General features: G+C 42.5%; 1 protein-coding gene across 1 annotated transcript in view; it reads left to right on the top strand.

Moving 5' to 3' along the window:
- Positions 1 to 20397, top strand: part of dnah9 (dynein, axonemal, heavy chain 9) — a 121408-nt gene that overhangs the window by 24528 nt on the left and 76483 nt on the right. Inside the window, exons 22-40 of the mRNA XM_056263251.1 lie at positions 242 to 368; positions 663 to 815; positions 1382 to 1507; positions 2888 to 3127; positions 3991 to 4151; positions 5540 to 5696; positions 7557 to 7661; positions 10111 to 10268; positions 11234 to 11372; positions 11714 to 12001; positions 14348 to 14558; positions 14630 to 14757; positions 14839 to 14947; positions 15941 to 16088; positions 16606 to 16780; positions 17155 to 17328; positions 18014 to 18221; positions 19197 to 19362; positions 20278 to 20380. Coding sequence (XP_056119226.1) covers positions 242 to 368; positions 663 to 815; positions 1382 to 1507; positions 2888 to 3127; positions 3991 to 4151; positions 5540 to 5696; positions 7557 to 7661; positions 10111 to 10268; positions 11234 to 11372; positions 11714 to 12001; positions 14348 to 14558; positions 14630 to 14757; positions 14839 to 14947; positions 15941 to 16088; positions 16606 to 16780; positions 17155 to 17328; positions 18014 to 18221; positions 19197 to 19362; positions 20278 to 20380 — 3076 coding nt within the window. The remainder of the gene's footprint in view (positions 1 to 241; positions 369 to 662; positions 816 to 1381; positions 1508 to 2887; positions 3128 to 3990; positions 4152 to 5539; positions 5697 to 7556; positions 7662 to 10110; positions 10269 to 11233; positions 11373 to 11713; positions 12002 to 14347; positions 14559 to 14629; positions 14758 to 14838; positions 14948 to 15940; positions 16089 to 16605; positions 16781 to 17154; positions 17329 to 18013; positions 18222 to 19196; positions 19363 to 20277; positions 20381 to 20397) is intronic.

Raw genomic sequence — 20397 nt, 5'->3', positions numbered from 1 at the left:
TTTGTCTTTATTCACTAACAATTCTCACATATTTCATTCAAACTCATGGTCAATTAAAAATGGCACATTTGGACACTTTCTTGATGGCACTTATTTTTTAGTGCATCATGTGACTGACTGTGTAAACTATTCCTTTAAAGTCCTCATTTCAGAAAGCACACCGTGTCCCATGATGCTTTGCGTTGAGCTGCTGGTCATCTCTCAGATTGAGAGAGTGAAGTCATTGCACCTGTTTTTGCAGATTGTCTCTGTGTGAAAAAGCCCTGTCTGAGTATCTGGACACCAAACGCTTGGCCTTTCCACGCTTCTACTTCATCTCCTCAGCGGACCTGCTCGACATCCTGTCCAGCGGCACTGACCCGCACCAGGTACACCCCAGAGTACACCCCAGAGCACACAACACGAGCACACAACACGAGCACACAACACGAGCACACAACCGGCCTCATGTACACCTGCTTCTGTGCTTAAACCTTGCAGCACTAAGGAGAAGGTTTGCTTATGGCATTTATTTGCCTTTTGCACACACTAGATGGCAGTGTTGATTCCTGCTTGCCAAATTGTCTTGAAGGCAGATTGCAAGTTTCCATATGCCACATTAGGACACACTTCACCGGAAATAGCAGCTGTGCAGTTGTGAAGCCTTGCGTTTTCTCCCTCAGGTTCAGAAACATCTTTCAAAGTTGTTTGACAATATGGCGAGGTTGAAGTTTGAGACGGACGGCGACGGCAACCTCACCAAGACGGGGCTGGGCATGTTCAGCAAGGAGGACGAGTACGTCCCCTTCAGTCAGCCCTGCGACTGCACTGGGCAGGTACAGCACACCGTACCCACAATGCACCAGCAATTATCAGGAGGGCAATTAGAGGAGTTTGTTTACAGAGACACTCTGCAGCGCACTGTTTACTGAAGGCATTTTAATTAGGGATGAAATGACATACAGGCATGAATGACACCTCAAATCATGCTCTTTGTGGAGGAGAGGAGTGCTGTTACTCTTCTAAGTGACTAACAGTAAATCAGGTGAAATAATCCCATAGATTTAACCTGAGTTCAGAGTATCAGAGATGTGCTCTTTTGACCCAGAAACCTCTCGCACTTTCCACAGGGAAACCCTTTCTTCAGAAACGGTGTAAATGTAGTCATGTTTGGAGGATGTGCTGTTATAATGCTGATAATGCTGTGTATCACGCCACTATCTGATCCTGCTGCTGAAGTTCTGTGTTCTGCTGGAGTTCTGCTCCAGCGCTCCTCAAACATCTGCTTATGGATTAGACAGATGCATACATATGTGTAGTGGAACTAATTTACAGTGTGAGGCTGCTGACAAGCTTCTCATGGCACTGGAGTGGTTTAATGCATGGAGCTGTGCTTGTTCAGGTGGAAGTGTGGCTGAACCGTGTCCTGGACTCCATGCGTGACACTGTGCGTCACGAGATGACCGAGGCCGTCGCGGCCTATACAGAGAAGCCCCGGGAGCAGTGGCTGTTCGACTACCCGGCACAGGTATTCCACTCATTATCACTCATGAATCTGACACTAACTCACTGCTTGTAAACATCCCTAGGCTGATTTTCTGAAATAGAATTGCTGCATAGAATTAAGATATTGGGAGATATTTCTGGCAGTATTGCTCTATACGAGCCCGAGGGTATGCCTGCATGTGCTTACGGAATGAAGGCTGTTTTTTGGGTGTTCGCAATTTGCCTAATAGCAACAGTGGATGTATGTGTCTTTAAATCATGATTCTTCATTTTATATGGTGGTGTGCAAACGTCTGAGACCGAAAATGGGATTCAAAGCCTCATTTAAACCTGTGAATAAAAATTGCAGGGATTTGAAGAATGTTATGACAAAAATGTTATGACAGAAGACATTCTTCTGGGCACTAATCGAATTTTCTCGTACCTTCGCAAACTAAACAATTATGAAAATGTTTTAAATTCTGAATTAAAATTCATTTTGATATTTCTTTGGAAGTGTAAAGTCAAAAATGTCGGCGTGTAATGACTAACCGGCTGTCATAATGAACAAAAAAAGGAGGAAATTCTTGAAAATGAAGGTATTTTGGCATTATCCTTTTTTCTGCCAAACAATTTTTTTTTTTTTTTTTTTTTTTTTTTACAAATAACCAAATTACAAGCAATATCACAAATAAATACAATAGAACAAGATACAAATCAGAGAAACTGTGCTTTTCAGGTTTTTCAGGTAGGTCTAAAAATTGAATAGGTAAAAGTAATCAAATATAAAATAACACAAATAGTCTTCACTGTACAAATTAAATATAGATTCATCCTTATGAAAGTTACAAAAGTTATTCAGTCAAGAGCAGTGAGTATTTTTTTCTTTTTTTGTTGTTGTTTGAATAATATTATGACAGACGGCAGCAGGAATATAAGGCTGCTGTCACTTTAAGACTTAATGGACATTTCTAAAATACTGTTACACATCTCAGCTGTTTACGTTCACTTAAGACATGTTTACTGGGATATTCGCCAAGACGGGTATTTTGAAATAATTTTGTCTGTATTTGTCCATTCATGCAATAGTCCTTAAATTGACAAGGCTTAACACATGTGCGACTGATAAAGTTTTGTGACGATTCAGTTCCGTATGTATATTTATATATATATTGCATCAATACATTATATCGTTATTCATCTTTTTTTTTTCTTACACCTTGAATACATGTGTGTGCATCTTACATTTTATTAGTTTTTATGTCATTGACCCACATACTGTACCAAACACTAAGACATCCTGACATCAATGTGGAACTTTTCACTCGTTGTTGTGCTGATAATATCATTTGTAATAAAACCAAGTGTAATAATCAGCACAATGCGAAACAGCCAGCCACTGTTGCTGTGTGTACTTCCACAGGTGGCTCTCACCTGCACTCAGATCTGGTGGTCGACTGATGTAGGTATTGCGTTCTCCAGCCTGGAGCAGAGATATGAGAACGCAATGAAGGAACACTACAAAAAGCAAGTGAGTCAGTTAAACACCCTCATCACCATGCTGATTGGCCAGCTCACGCCTGGAGACCGGCAGAAAGTCATGACCATCTGCACCATCGACGTCCATGCGAGAGACGTGGTGGACAAAATCATTGTGCAGAAGGTACAGCTATTTGTCTCCATATCATCTGCCCATATCAAGTGTTATTTTCTCCAGATTTCTGCAGATGAGTTGAGCCCACACATGCATTAGGGGTCTCATAAGAGAATACTCAATTCTGGCTCTATTCACACAATTTGCCAGCATAATGAAAGTCTCGATGTGCTCTCATGTGATTTACTCATATTTGGTCTCACTTGAAGGCCCAGGGTTCTGTAGAATAGAAGTCAGATTGGCTGGAGGCCTTTTCTCATGACTGGCATCAGGGCTCTCACGTCGCTCTGACCTCTGCATTGCAGACAGCACCGCTGGAAGGGGATGTTAGGCGATTGCCCGATAGCTAGAACGCAGGGTTTGAGCACATTACACAGTGGAAACATGTATTTGAGCTTCGAACTTAAAAAACTCCTGAAGATTGAAAGAGAAAACAACTTGTGCATGAACGCTTATCAATAAGAAATACTGTATTTTTGATTACGAAACGTGATTTTATTTCTCTAAACAATTGATCTGAGTTCTAAAACTAAACAGTATAATAATGAATTTTCTCTCCTGATATTGTGAAGGGATATTCCTAAACACTACTAGAATCTGATTTATTCCAAACGCATTGCATACGTCATGTGAGTCATTGGCAGCCTTCATAAGTAGAAATGGTTTGAACTTTGAAGAGCACGATGCGATGCTTGACTGAAACTCTGCATGGGTTAGCCGTAACGCTGAGTTCACTTGCGTGAGTCATGGGAAAAGGCCTTCAGGCTTCTCATAAGAGAATATTCAATTCTGCCTTTATTCACACCATTCGCCAGCATAATGAAAGTCTGGATGAGCTCATATTGTGTCTCCTTCACGCTCCTCTCTCTCAGGTGGAGAGCTCTCTGGCCTTCCTCTGGCTGTCCCAACTGCGGCACCGCTGGGGTGAGAAGGAGAAGCACTGCTTCGCTAACATCTGCGACGCACAGTTCCTCTACTCGTACGAGTATCTGGGCAACACTCCTCGATTGGTTATCACTCCGCTCACAGACAGGTGAGACGCCCTGACAGACAGCTTTAGGTTTGAAGTGACTCGTTTTGAATATCCTCACAGAGACAGAGCCCATTAAGCCGTGAGTCCCGTCAGATGGCCTCGCTGAAGGAAGACAGGCTGCTCGGGAGGATCTGTCTTCAGCGCTCGGCCCTTTGAAAGCATAACAAAGCAGAGGCGCTCCTGTTTGATGGTCAAGTAAATGGCAGTGCAGCTTCCTGAGCATATGGTGCGTCTCTGAGCTCTCTGACCGAGTCTCAGTCCTGTCTTTCATTCTCACTGAAGAGAGAGAGCATGCAGACGATGACACCGGTGGCACAGATGGCTCCATTAAGATACGTGGCCGCTGGGAGTTATTCATCTGCGGAGCTGGCTCACTTTATAGAGATTTCTTAAAGCTTTAAATCAGTTTCCCCAAAAATATTTCATTTGCTGTTTTGCTTGGTTTATTATAAAATCAGTATTTGGACCTTGCAGGCTTATCAAAAACTCACCAGACTTGCATTTTATGAGTTAGGGATCATAAAAAATGTGCACTATTGTTCAAAAGTTTGGAGTTGGAAAGATATTTTTTAAAGAAATGAATACTTTTGTTCAGAAAGGACGCATTAAATTGATTAAATTATAATATTAAAAATTATTCTACAGTATTTCAAATAAATGCTGCTCTTTTGAATTTTATATTCATCAAAGAATCTTGAAAGAATCACAGTTTCCACAGAAATACGAAGCAGCATAACTGTTTTTGATTTGTTCTTTATTGATAATAATCATAAATGTTTCTTGATCATCAGATCCTCATATTAGAGTGATTTCTGAAGGATCATGTGACACTGAAGACTGGAGTAATGATGCTAAACATTCAGCTTTGATGCACAACATTGATATACAGCTTTAGAGTACAACATAACACAGTTGATCTGACTCGTAAGCATCACGAGTCGGACTGTACTCGTCGTATTGTACATTTTCAATTCCCTAAAAAAAGAATCCGAATCCGATTGTTTTTCCCAGACCAAAGGATGTTGATTCAGGAGCATTGCCTGTTTGTGTAAATTATGTAAAACAGTGCCATGCTTGCTTAATAATGCAAATGATCTTCACTGAAGGACTCTTCAGGGGTAAAGGCTTTGGTCTTCGCACAGGTCATCAATAAATACACCACACGCAATGTGGAGCACAAGGTGTAAAGGTGATCCATTCCCCCAGAATCGAGCTGTTTGCTCAGACCGAGTCTCTGGCCACAACAACAGCACACTGTAATAACAGGACTTTAGCTGTGGGTAAACCGGGGGTTTGAGGAAGTCTATGTTTATACGCCACATATTGTATGTGGAACATTTGTGTTGGTGTTTGTTTGCTGAAGCTTGTTCTTCTCCTCTCGAATGCAGATGCTACATCACACTGACCCAGTCACTGCATCTGGTCATGAGCGGAGCCCCGGCTGGACCCGCCGGCACCGGCAAAACCGAGACCACCAAGGACCTGGGCCGAGCCCTGGGCATCATGGTCTACGTGTTCAACTGCTCCGAGCAGATGGACTACAAGGTGACCGCAACTGAGAACATCACAGGCTGTTGAAATGGGCTTTTTGCATCTACATTTACATTTGGCATATGCTTTTATCCACAGTCACTTACATTGCATTGAAGGAATACAGTTGATCAGTTCATGCATTCCACGGAAATTGAACCCATGATCTCGGGTTCTGCTCCGACGTGTGAACGAATGAACAGGAACAGTACTGTGTCCCACAATGCAATGGGACTTGAGTGTACTTGATTCATTCAGTTCACCAACCAAACTCCCTGAATCAGTTGCAGCAGTCTCTCTCACCGTGTGCTTTATAACCCTTAAGCAGAAAGAGTGCTGGATGAGGCGCCCTGCAATTCATTGTACAGAGCTGGTCTTGTATTGTTTGCCAGTGCCGAGGCAGCTCTTTATTGCTCATGAGTGACTCTGCACTTCAGGTAAAGACAGTTATGGCCTTCCATAAGAGTATGGAAATATGGGGACACGTTACTGATGGAAAGCTAGAAACGCTCCTAATAATATTCTTTTTTCAATATAACCAGTGTTGTTTTGATCGGAACAGCTTTTAATCAAGTTCACAGCGAGCTCTGAACTCTCTGTGATGAATCTGTGTGTCCGTCTCATTGCTCTACACCTCGCCCGATTCTGATTTCCTAATGTACTTCGCCCATCATGGGGCCGGCAGATTAGTGAAGCTCTTATTTACATCTGGAGCCATGTCAGCATTCTGGCCTCCTCAGCGCTTGCTGTCGATGTTGATCTCATCTTTACTGGTTCACCACACTGACCACTGAGGAGACGGCCTTTCCTCCACCGCAATCAATCCCGTCTGTGTCTGGGACAGGAATGTGCATCACACAATCAGATTTCTGTTTTGAAGTAACAATGCATTACAAGTAATGTGCATTACATAATCAAATTACTTTTTTAATGTAGCAAGTAATGCATTACAAGTAACATGCATTACACAATCACATTGCTTTTTAATGTAACGAGTAAAGTAGCGCATTATAAGTAACGTGAATTACGTAATCAGATTACTTTTCATATAATGAGTAAAGTAACGGATTACATGTACTGTGTATTACATTATTAGATTACAGGTTTTCATGTAACTAGTAAAGTAACACTACAAGTAACGTGCATTACATAATCGGATTACTTTTCATGTAATGAGTAAAGCAACGCATTAACGATTTAAAAATTTACACATTACTATTTGTTTTGATTTTTGTTTACTTGTCAGTTTTATTAATTTGCGTAAAACGTTGCGTAGAGATAGACAAAAAGTAAAAAAGAAACAAAGAACATTACTTTCAATGAAAAAAAGGAGATCTTGTGGCAAACAGCAGCTCTAGGGCTCAGGAAATATTCTAAGTGCTCAGAATATAAACATCTTCTAAATGTGTTTTTAAAAGAAGGTTAAGGTGTATGTTAAATAGGTGATGTTGTTGAATGCATTACTGTTTACTAAAAAACTTGTCTTGGATGAAATCGAGACTCAGTCAAGAGACATAAAGTAATGCAAGAGTAACATAACACATTATAATCAGTAAAAAGTACTGCAATTAGTTACTTTTTAGGGAGAAACGCAATATATTTGTACAGTACCTTTGGCCTGCACTGGTCCGAGCCTGTGAGACGCTGGTTCCTCTGGAGCACAGAGGCCGTGCAGAATATGAATGTGTTCTTGCAAATGCTGCTCATCCACGCAGAAAATGCCTGCTTAGCATGTGCTGTCCTTGTTTATAAGCTGGAACCGTGAGCTCATTTCTAGAAAACAAAAGATTTCCTGCATAATTTTGCGTGACTCTGTTGGTTGCGATTGATGGTTTCCCGTGATGCACTCATAAGTCTCTGCTTTCTCTCCCTCAGTCATGTGGCAACATCTACAAAGGCCTGGCACAGACCGGAGCCTGGGGCTGTTTCGACGAGTTCAACCGGATCTCGGTGGAGGTGCTGTCTGTGGTGGCGGTGCAGGTGAGAGAGACACGGCAGATTTATACATCTATCAGCTCAGAAACCTTGAGACGGAGCCAGGGAAAGCCGTAAAGAAAGATATAATGCCCCAGAAACACACTGTGAGGGAATTCTGCCTTTATGATTCGCCACTCCATCTCAAAGTGCCCGGCATCTGGTGTTTGCCATTGAGATTTTATGCCTTGCAATTCAGTTTACGCAGGGAAGCTGAAGACAGTGTGTGCTGTAGCTGTAATGCATCGTCATCATTATGCTGGCAGACGTCACTTGCTCACAATGGCTATTATGAGGATGATGATTGATGATGGTCGTGATTATGAGTGTCGCTGCTCGTCTTTTAGACACGTTCAGTTCTGAAACAGTGCGACAGGTTTTAATGGGCAATTCCTGGAACTGCGCACTTTTTCTTTGAAAGTCAGAAAGACTCGTCTGAAATGTCAGGACACTGAAAGGTGTTTCTCCGTTGTAATAAAAAATGAATTAGCTTTCCCTTTGTAGTGTTTTCAGAGAGCATCTGTCACGAGGAACAGTTTACAGTGACTCAGAACATCAGAGTGATGATACGAGCCGCTTGTCAGGCCCTCTGCTGAGCAGCGAGCGGGAAGAGCCTGATGTTTAACGTTTCCATTTTCAGTAGGAGGATATTTCGCAGGAATGAAGTCCATCGAAATAGTGTTTTTCACAAGGACAGATAGAATCAATTATTCATTTGGTTAAGCTAAAACAAACAGAAGGAGCTCCAGACGTATCAATATTGAGAGGAATGAAGTGAGCTCTAGCGCTCGCCTCACTGCAGATCTCCATGGGCGGAGAAACAGATTTGCAGAGGAGTGTCCACAAGTACGAAGCACTTTGTTTTCATCTTTTCATTTATTATGAACAACGAGACTGTCGTTAACCTAGGCTATTCATGGAGTAGGGAACAGAAATGATCATTCTGTCTTCATTTACTCCAAACCTGTAGTGACGCACTTTCTTCTGTGGAACACAACATGAGGTGTTTAGCAGAATGTGTGAGCTGCTCTGCTCCACACAATGGCAGTCAATGGGGAAACGGCACACGAAATGCTTGGTGTGAGGAAAAGACTGAATGCACTGAAAGAGTTGGGCACCATTCACATTCACTGTGTGTGGAAAAGCAGCCTGGACTTGCTGGAAAATTTTCATATATTTAATTAGCAATGTGGCTTATATATAAAATATAGGCCTATATATATTAAATATATGAAAATTTAGCAGCATTTTCCTCTGCTGTTTCAGCGGCTCTTAATGCACGCCTGTGCTCGGCTTAGATGCTTTGCTATAGAACGATATGTAAAATTCATGAAGGTGCTATGTGCTGTGGGATTTGGAGTTCGTGTAAGGCCATGGCAAAGTAACGCCTCATATCTTATTCCATCAGCACTCGGCAATATGTGACTCATGCTTAATGTTATATGTCAGTGTTTATCTGCCTCCGGCTGAGCTCTCTCAGACGGTCTTCAGGGCTGAGGCGTCTGGATGTGTTGTGTTGTGCTGACACTAAACTGATCCACACACCCCGCTGGACTGGACATTCGCTGTGACGCGTTAATCCGATTAGATCGTTTTTGATTGTCGCTTCATTAAATATTCCATTAAAGCACAACCAAGCCTGTGTCCTGATATAGTGATTCATCTCTGGCCTGTAATTCCTCTCGTTCTCACAATGGCCAGTGGCAGATATGACTTTATAACAGACAATTCAATTTGATTATTTCATCCAGTGGCTTGAGCTCTGGCCGCCCTGCCGACAGCGCCGTAGGAAGATTCGTGGACGCTCCGACTCTGACGGAGATCGAATCCTTGCTCGTTATTTTACTTTATTTAAAGGGGCCGCAAAGCAAACAAGCACGTCGATCGTTATTGGTGCAGACTGACCATAGGGCATCAGTTAACCTCATGCAATCTTTTAAATGTGAAAGTAAGAAATCGATCGATGGAAAGAACTTAACAATTATAGTGACATGTTTGCTAACGAAATAAACCAATTAAAAGCCAAGCAATGCTCAATGCAAGTTTCTTTATAAATGTATTGCAAAATATTCAAACGTACAGAAATAAAAAGGTGTTTAAATGTGCAGACAAACTCGATTACATGGTTTGCAACGCTTCATTTCAGTAGCAGTTCCTCCATCGTAACATTGGCTTCTCCGGGTAGTGGATTATGGGAAGCGTCACTGTCGATTTAGCTGTTAAACACAGTTCAGTCAGTGAGATTTCATCTTCATTATGGCTTCTACAGATGTTCATCTCAGAGCTCATGGCAGATGTGACTAAAACCGTTTATTGTTGTTGAGAAAATGAATGTGATCTTACTTCTCTTGTGCTGTTTTGCACTCTTGTGATTTATTCTCACTTTCTCATTGGTTCTGAAGAGCAAGTAACACATATTCTGTGTCGTTTATATTGTGAACGTATGATCCATCAGGTCAAAAGTATTCAAGATGCCATTCGAGACAAGAAGAAGAGGTTTAACTTCATGGGCGAGGATGTAAACCTGGTCCCTTCGGTGGGCATCTTCATCACCATGAACCCCGGATACGCCGGCAGGACCGAGCTGCCCGAGAACCTCAAGGCTCTCTTCAGGTGCGTGTCATCAGGGGCCGTTTGCTCTTCACACATCAGCATCTGAGTCTAAGATAAGATAAGATGCTTATGAGGAGATCGCATGCCACCTGCACTCTTTTATGACAGAGATTTACAAGTTTAGATTAATTTTGACTGTCCATATCAAGTGATAAAGAGCTCTGTTTGCTCTGTAGAGTCAGCATTCATAAACACATTTTGATTTGGACAGCTATACTTTATTTGTAGCTGCAGACTCGATTCACATTCACACGCGATGTTCCAGGTCCTCCATCAGGCTGTTGTTCTTACCATCCTACAGGCCTTCAGGTGTTGATGGATGGAGCTTCTCTGATGGAGGCCTGAGGCGGGTTTGGTTTGTGGATCAGGTGGTGTCAGTCCCATGAGGACACCAGAAAGAGCCCGTTATTAAATAGATGAGAACTGAAACTGCATATTTCACATACTGTGTGATATTTTAAAATGAATGTTTTAGGCCTGTAATAAGCCACGTTGAAATTATTTTCCATAGTAGGCTACTTCGTAGCATACTTAAGAATATTAAAGGCCAAAACATAGTTATAGAGCGCATGTAACGGCGATCACTCATTTTCAGAGGCGTATTTTTCCCGTTTGTTTTCTCCATAGTGATTTATGAAGCTCTTATTTATAAACTTTTGTTAAAAATAATTTTAATGTTTCTGCACAAAAAACTAACATTTTGCTAACAACATGTGGAAAAATGTATATTTTCCATTCTGTCTGAAATGAACAGTTTTTAATGTGACTGATCCACAAAACCAAACCGGCTCCGGCATCACATCAGAGCGGTGTAACTGTAGGCTATAGTGTCCACGGGAATGCTAATGGAAACAGTCTTGTGCAGCAGTTTGAGAGCCTGATCTGCATGATGTATTTGCAGGTTCACAGTCACGATGTTGTTCTCTCTCTGTGTGTGTGTGTGTGTGTGTGTGTGTGTCCTGTAGGCCGTGTGCGATGGTGGTGCCAGACTTCGAGCTCATCTGTGAGATCATGTTGGTGGCAGAGGGTTTCATCGAGGCTCGACTTTTGGCCAGAAAATTCATCACTCTCTACCAGCTCTGCAAAGAGTTGCTCTCCAAACAGGTTGAGAAGTGTTTCTGCCGAATGCTCTTAAACGATCGCCCCACTGCCATTACACTGCTCTCAGAGATGTTAGACATCAAGGCCTTCAGCTTTTCTAGCGTTCTGACGAATGTTTACCTGTCATTGGGACTTTATTTGAATGCGATGTTATGAGACATCCAATTGTTCTCTAATAAAAATGGCGTCAATCCCACTATCATCGTTCTGTTACTCTATAAATAGTTTTGATACACACTGTGAAATATGTGAAAGCCTTTATTATTGCACGGCTTGGCCTGCGGATGCAGCTGATTGGACGCTCGTTGAGGCTCTTGTTTGTCCGTGTCTCCCTGTCGTCGCAGGATCACTATGACTGGGGTCTGCGGGCCATTAAGTCAGTGCTGGTGGTGGCCGGTTCCCTGAAGAGAGGAGATCCACGCAGACCCGAGGACCAGGTGCTGATGAGAGCCCTGAGAGACTTCAACGTCCCGAAGATCGTGACCGACGACATGCCGGTGTTCATGGGCCTCATCGGGGACCTCTTCCCGGCCCTCGACGTGCCCCGCAAGCGGGACCTGGACTTCGAGAAATTTGTCAAGCAGTCCGTGCTGGACCTCAAACTGCAGGCCGAGGACAACTTTGTGCTGAAGGTGAGGTCAGGTGACACTACCAGCTCAACTCGGTCAGGTCTGCTTTACTATAATCACCAGAGTTATCATAAACTAAAGCTAAACATAAGATTACTGGACAATCCGTATGGGGTTTTCAATAGCAGATTAACTATATCTAAAGAGCATTACATATGTAGATCCATATTTGGATTCCATATTCACTGTTTTGTGATAGAAGTGAAATCGTTTGGAAATGTATTGATTTGTGACAGAAAAACACATAAAAAATTCAATGCCGTGGCAATTTTTGGTAAGGCGCCTAAACAAAACCTCAATTTTTGACATATTAACTTTGAATTTGAAACAGAACTTGGCTTTTTAGACTCCACATAGTTTTGTAAAATATATATTTCGTATAAAATAAAATAAATGTGCACAGTGCATTTGCTTTACAGTAAATATATGTATATACAGTATATACACACACATTGAGCTGTAAACAAGCTTGCTGAAATGGAAAGAAAACCCGATGCCGATAATCTCAAAATGATGATTGGTTTGATGAGTGATTGATTTAATACTACATAAGATTATTATAAACGGGTCGTTCCGATCCTCCAGTTTGTTTCGGCCAAGTGGTGTTTAAGAGTTGTGAGGTGTTTTGATTGTGTGTTTGTGTGGTTTCTGTCCCCGTCGAGGAGCGAGAAGCAGAAGTCGAGCTGAACACTTTGAGTGACGATGGGAAATTGCTGTCGTTTCATTCCGCTCACATTCTCTGTCCCAGACAGCCTGTCAGCGCGTGTCGTTTGGCGTGTAAGGCTCGATGCTGTGGCCCGTTTAAACTAGTATTGTTTGTGGGGGGAAAATTTGAAAGTCCTGATCAATGCCGCTCTCGCATTTTTCTCAACTTCACCTCTTCTCCGGTTGCATTATCTTCCTTTTAGAGCCATAAACCCGCTGTTGTGTTTCAAGCAAATAGACATTAGTGTCAAAGCAGTCTGCAAGTGGATGTATTGGACAAATCAAAGATAGCAGGAATTACAGTGTAATGGAGCCTCAGGTGCCGGAGCGCAGCTCTAATGTGGAGCATTAGGACGAGGTCGAGATATCAGCCCGAGCCAGGGGAAATAAGTGCAATCTCACACGGGTCAAAGAGCCACAGAAACAACACCTCAGCTGTCCATCAGCCCTGTACGCCGCGTTTAACCCCCGCCACACGCCTGTGAACCGTGAGCCGTGTCTCCGGGAGGGGAAGAGCTCCAGTCTGCCATTAGCCGTCGCCCCGAAACACATCAGATCAAAGCATCAATCAGCAAACCCTCCAGCGCTGAGGAGCCCGACGGGGACCCGCATCAATGCCACTGATTGAACATGCCATCAGTTCCAAGAGGAAAATCTCTGGCTTTTGCTCCACATCTCGCTCTTCTCTCAGAGGGGAGCCGATCTGTGTTTAAGTGTGTATCTTCTGCTAGTGCTCCACAAACACACACCTAACTGTGAGGCCAGGCTTGCGGAGGTTCAGCCGGCTCACACTGATAATATGTCAACCGTATTTTCTCGATTTTTAAGTCGCATTGTTTTCATCACCTGAAATGTGCGGCGTCTTATATAATGCAATTATATATTTTGTGATCACAGAGGCTATATACATTTCCGGCTATATTTGCCATGTTTAAGCAGACTTTTTAACTCTTTCTTTTGATATAGCGCATGTTCAGATATTAAAAAAATGCATATATAACAAATAAAACTAAATATTCTGTGGGCCATGAAACATTGGATAAAATTTTAAAATTGACTTTTTTTTTTTTTTTTTTGGCGTAATAAATGGCATCCATTATTTGACCTTAATTATATGTTAGAGCACAATACAAAAAAAATGTAAAATATTTAATTTATTTGTATAAAATATCACTGACCAAACTGAAATGCCACAGTTTCCAGTGAGTAATAAGCTCCTCAGAGCGGATCTGTGCCGCGGAGCTGCGAGGGTTTGGGCTTTAAAGGACAGTTCTGCAGTTCTAGACTTCAGGAGAGGAAACAGAGAAGTGTTCTGCATATTAATAAAGCAATAACTAACGCTCCCACTGGAGCTCAGAGCGTTGGATGAGGACTCGGTCCTGGAGCTCAACTCAACACTAGTTCAGTTCAGTTCTGCTGCTGTTACTCAGCGCTGGGGAAATAACTTTTTGTTGTTTTTGTTTTGAAATGTTTGGCATGAAGTCACACTGGTGCTGAAAATCTCTTGATATTTACTGAGGATGGATTCAGCCAGCCAAGCTAGTTTGTCTCTCGTGTGTGCGGTCTATAGCACAAAACATCAAGCAAAGCAACGTTGTGTGTGTGTGTGTGTGTGATATTTGCCTCTGCTGTTGTTCTTCTCAGGTGGTTCAGCTGGAGGAGCTGCTGGCCGTTCGTCACTCCGTGTTCGTGGTGGGAAACGCCGGCACCGGGAAATCCCAGGTCCTCAAATCTCTCCACAAGACGTATCAGAACATGAAGCGCAGGGCGGTCTGGGCCGATCTCAACCCTAAAGCGGTGACCAACGACGAGCTGTTCGGCATCATCAACCCGTCCACGCGCGAGTGGAAGGACGGTGAGTGGCTGTGTTTCCCAGCGCTTCATCACGGGGAGTGTGAGACTCAACACGTGTGCTTTCCCCCGCAGGCCTGTTCTCTAATATCATGCGTGAGCTGGCCAACATCAGTCACGCCGGGCCCAAGTGGATAGTCCTGGACGGGGATATCGACCCGATGTGGATTGAGTCGCTGAACACAGTAATGGATGATAACAAGGTAGAGCCGAGACGGCCAGAACGCATTCAGATATCTGTGTTAGGATGAGCCTGACCCTCAGATGCCCTGTGTGTGCTGTAGGTGCTGACGCTGGCCAGTAATGAGCGGATCCCTCTGAACCCCACCATGAGGCTTGTGTTTGAGATCAGTCATCTACGCACAGCCACGCCAGCCACCGTGTCCAGAGCCGGTCAGAGCAGCAGCTTATCCTCCTCACAGAAACTGCCTTATTATCCTCCTCACAGACCGCCCAATACACATATCAATATCAGCTGGAAATCTCAAATAAAGGAAAATTAGGACTGTTGCCTTGGCAAAAAAACTGAAAAGGTTTAGTTGAAGCACTAAAGTTATTAACTGGAATTAAGTAAAAATGAACTAAAACTGAAATAAAATAAAAATTAACACGAAACTAAAAATGAAAAAATAAAAGTTACAATATTAAATATTAATAATAAAACTTAAATAACACTGTATATATATATATATTTAATTAAATAACACAGATTATATATTTATGTGTGTATCCTAACGGCTTATTCCTATAAATTGGCGCAGTAATTGTGTACCAAATATAAGAAATGGTAACAGATATGTCAATGGGAAATAATCTATATTTTAAGGGATAAACATGAGATTTTAATGGAGTTTGGGGACCTTTCAGACTGTTGTTAATCATGCTAACAGAAGACTAATACAGAGCTGTTGCTGAATATTATAGTCCCTGTTCTTTAATGCAAAGACATGTGTGCCAATGTAGAAGAAGTGTACAGCGGCTCCGCTGAGATCATAATACATAATTGATGATAATAAAGTGTTATCAATTATTATCAGCCAATAGCTATCTTTGTTTTGCTGTTTTTTGACCAAACGTGTCATTGCTGTTTGATGAAGTCAGTGTTGCATCCGTCATACGGAACATTAGAATCAAATTTCACACACTGATTCACCGAGGATTTGATTCGTCTACAAAGTAATATAAGAATATTTATTTACATTTATTATAATTAAACAAATATAGTTTATATATTCCATTTATTATATTTTAATATTTTATCGAGATTTAATGAAAAAATAAATGTAGTTGTTTGTTTAGTTGTTTGTGTGTTTGTGGTGTGTCCACTGACGCAGATGTGTGTGTGTGTGTGTGTGTGTGTGTGTGTGTGACCTCTCCTCCACACAGGTATCCTGTACATCAACCCTGCAGATCTGGGCTGGAACCCGCCGGTGTCGAGCTGGATCGACCGCAGAGAAGTGCAGTCCGAGAAGGCAAACCTCACCATCCTGTTCGACAAGTACCTCCCATCATGCCTCGACACGCTCCGGTCAAGGTGCGATCGCATCCGTCACGCGCTTCAGCCTCGTTAATATTCACCGGCTGCCATTACTGATTCAGCAGCATCAGCACGACCTGATTAATATTCATGAGCTAAACTTCTTATGTGCTCCATGTACCTTTACCTGTGTTACTTTAGTGACTGTTAGAGGTTTTATTAGTTATCAATAGTTTTAAAGTCTTTTTTTTTTCATTTGTATTAATTTTTGTTGTTTTGTCTATACAGTGTTTTTATTTTTATTGTAGTGCATCAAGTTAAACTAAATGAAAATGAAAAGTGTTGCCTTGGCAACTAGCTTTAGTTTAAGGTTTTTGTTTTATTCCAGTAGTAAAAATGTTCCTTTTTAATGGCTTTAGTTTTAGCAACTATAATACCTTTACCCATCAGCACAGATCAAACACTGGAATGTGTGGAAGCGGCTCGTGTGTGTTCACTTATAGCGTGAGGCCGAACCTGTGCTGCTGAGATGTGTGTGTTCTGATGACTGAGCTGCTGTGTGTCCTGTTCCCAGGTTTAAGAAGATCATCCCCATCCCTGAGCAGAGTTTGGTGCAGATGCTGTGCTTCCTCCTGGAGTGTCTCCTCGTCCCAGAACACACTCCTCCTGACAGCCATAAGGATCTGTACGAGCTCTACTTCGTGTTCGCCGCCGTCTGGGCCTTCGGAGGAACCATGTTCCAGGATCAGGTGTGTGTGTGTGTGTGTGTGTGTGTGTGTGTGTGTGTGTGTGTGTGTGTGTGTGTGTTTCGGAGGAACCATGTTCCAGGCTCAGGTGTGTGTGTGTGTGTGTGTGTATGTGTGTGTGTGTGTGTGTGTGTGTGTGTTTCGGAGGAACCATGTTCCAGGCTCAGGTGTGTGTGTGTGTGTGTGTGTATGTGTGTGTGTGTGTGTGTGTGTGTGTGTGTGTATGTGTGTGTGTGTGTGTGTGTGTGTGTGTGTTTTGGAGGAACCATGTTCCAGGCTCAGGTGTGTCTCCACTGGCTTTACTCTCATGCACACTGCCTGCTTTAACACTGTGTGTGTCTGTGTCTGTGTGTGTGTGTGTGTGTGTGTCACTGCAGCTCGTGGATTACAGGCTGGAGTTCAGCAAGTGGTGGGTGACGGAGTTCAAAAGCGTGAAGTTTCCGGCTCAAGGCACCGTGTTCGATTACTACATTGATCCCGAGAGCAAAAAATTTGAGCCATGGTCAAAAATGGTTCCGAAGTTTGTGATGGATCCGGAAATACCTCTGCAAGTCAGTACCAGCTTTACCTCTGTTTACAGTCACGAAGAGCTGATTCACTCTGGCGAGAGCGTACGGTCATTCACGTACTATTGTAGTGGCTTTTATGATTGTTTTGAATTAGATTTCATTTACATTTTGAACTTTAGTTAAAGTCTTAGTAATTTTGTTGTTGAAGTTTGACGTTTCTTTACTTTTCTGCTTAGCAATACTATGAGTGAGCATGCAGAAAGTTGATCAAAGTTTAAAAATGAGCCTTTTTAAAATATGGCTGTATAGTTTTTATACATTTTATTTTAGTTTTAGTTATTTTAGTATTGATATTATTGATATTGGCCTTGTCTGAAAGTCTGAAATTACTTTGAAAAACTTGAAATATGAAGATTTTCACTACTTTAACTCAATAAAATGTTATTAACATGTTCTAGCGCATTGCTTTCGACCCCATAACAGTCTGTGGGACGTTTCGTAGTTTTGATCGTCCGGTTTAGCAGAACCGTAAGTCAGAAGAGTTAGACTAGACGTGGCGACCCGAGTCAGAGCAGTCTGAAGGTCTGAGAGATAAACATATTGACAGATGACTGTACTATACAACAACCGCTGTCTGAAAGATCCTCAGGGAGCGTCAGTTCACACACGCAGGCTCGACTGAACGCTGTGTGTGTGTGTGTGTGTGTGTGTGTTTCCCGTGTCTCAGGCCTGCCTCGTCCACACCACCGAGACCATCCGCGTGCGCTACTTCATGGACCGGCTGCTGGAGCGGCGGCGTCCCATCATGCTCGTGGGCAACGCTGGCACCGGGAAGTCGGTTCTGGTGGGAGACAAGCTGGGCTCTCTGGACCCGGAGAAATACGCCATCAAAAACGTCCCGTTCAACTACTACACCACCTCAGCCATGTTACAGGGTACGTGTGTGTGTGTGTGTCTTTCCCTGCTCACAGCTGAGAGTAGCAGTGCTTCATGAGTAAACACTCATGGCTCTTTGCTCCGGGCGTCAGCTGTTTTGTGTCCCTGTCTTTGCAATCTGTGATGTTCACACACTTGCTCCTGTCAAGCCAGACCAAACTACATTCAGAATCACACGCTTATTTTCTCAATAACTTTGCTTTGGTATCAGGCACAATCAATGAATGGGGTTCAGTGTAGGCCCGGAAATGTTAGAAATTATTATAATTATTAATATTCAGGAGCTTCATCAGAAATGAAATGAGATTTTTTTTTTCTATTTATTTTATATTATAGTTTGTGATTTTTGATGTTTAAATGCAGTTTAAATCATGATTTTATGATTTTTGTTATTTTCTAGCAAGCACCAAATAAACATCAAAAGTTTTCTTTTAATTTTTAGTTTATTTAGTGATTGCTAGAAAATAGCAAAACGTACAGAAATATATTATATAAAATTTAAATCTTAATGGATAACTAACTTGGTTGAGAGTCACAAGTTAGTCCACATATTTATTTTAGATTTTTTTACAATAACTTGAGTAACATGATGAGTACAGTTTGTGTAAATGATTTCTTCTGATCATGCTGATCCAAAATATGATGCTTCTTGGGCGCCACAATTAAGAAATGCAATGTTTTTAATATTATAAAAATGAATATATTCATCAATTCATAACATAAAAATTCATTCAAACTTTTACACACTGAACTGAATATCATTTCAACAGATTATGAGAACAATGGCAGGTCAAAAGCACCATTTTAAAGGTTTGATAGACATTATATGGATTTTAAGCTCTGTTAATTTTGTTAGATAATAGTTTATAAAACATATCTAATAGACAGCAAAGAGAAATCCTTTTCATGCACTGTAGTTTCCTCGTGTGTTCAGTGTTAGCCAGTGCTGTTCTCACGAAGCCTGTTCCCCACAGCGGTCCTGGAGAAGCCCTTAGAGAAGAAGGCGGGCCGCAACTACGGGCCGCCCGGCAGCAAGAGGCTCGTCTACTTCATCGATGACATGAACATGCCGGAGGTGGACGAGTACGGCACGGTCCAGCCGCACACCATGATCCGCCAGCACATGGACTACAACCACTGGTACTGACCCTCACATGACCATCTTCATCTTTCCTCAGTGTGTGTGATGTTGCTGTCTGATCATGAAGAAGCTCCAGTTCTTCTCTATATCAGAGTCAGTGTTTCTGAACTCCTGAAACGCCTCCATTGTAGTCTTGAGTCCCCCCCTGGAACGAACACGTCACAATATTCCTCATAATAATTAATGCACAGAATAAAGGGGCGGGGCCTGGTTGAGTTAGTTAGTAGTGTGTTAAACTGGAGGTTATGGAAAGGGGCGGGGCATTTCCCAAACACACTCGAAGCGCTCGACCAATCGCAACACACTGCTCCAGCCGACCAATCAGAGCACAGTGTGCTTTTCAGGAGGAGGGGCTTCATAGAGACAGGAAGTAAACAGAGCGTTACTGACAGACTGGGAAGAGAGGAGCCGCAACAATGGAGAATATGAGGAAAATAATCAACATTCAAGCAGGAAAACCTGTTCTAGTAGAGTAGAAAACAACATCAAGACTGCAGAATATGTCCTCTTTAAAGTGTAGTTTCTGTTCTGATTCCATGATATGCTCAAGCTGATCCTCATGGCCATTTCACACCGTAGACATGCCCATCATGATTGTGTCACTTTGCTACGTTTGCTCAGGTGGACAATTTATGGATAATGGATTTTGTTTTATGTTATTATGATGGTCCAGTGCTCAAGGCCTGAAGAGGCTCTGTCTGTTCTGTCGGGATGTCAGTGTTCTGTCCTGAAAGAGAGCATGTGTCCTGTTGGTTTCTCAGTATCTCTGCCGTGTCTGTTAGATCGGGGTGAGCAGGAGAACAGCTGAAGACGCTGTATTTCTCTGAGCCGCAGTGGCTTTAGTGCAGGACGAGGTGTGCATACAGAGCGTGTGTGTGTGGGAGTGTGTGTCTGACGGAACGCTGTGTCCTCAGGTACGACAGGAGCAAGCTGCAGCTGAAGGAGATCCACAATGTGCAGTACGTGTCCTGCATGAACCCCACCGCCGGCAGCTTCACCATCAACCCTCGCCTGCAGGTGCTCACTATCAGTGT

Source organism: Rhinichthys klamathensis, unplaced genomic scaffold (assembly GCF_029890125.1).
Source record: "Rhinichthys klamathensis goyatoka isolate OS25496 unplaced genomic scaffold, OSU_Roscu_1.1 h1tg000204l_1, whole genome shotgun sequence".
NCBI classification, from domain to species: Eukaryota; Metazoa; Chordata; class Actinopteri; order Cypriniformes; family Leuciscidae; genus Rhinichthys; species Rhinichthys klamathensis.
The sequence above is the reverse complement of the archived record's forward strand: the minus strand, read 5'-3'. Positions and strand labels throughout refer to the sequence as shown.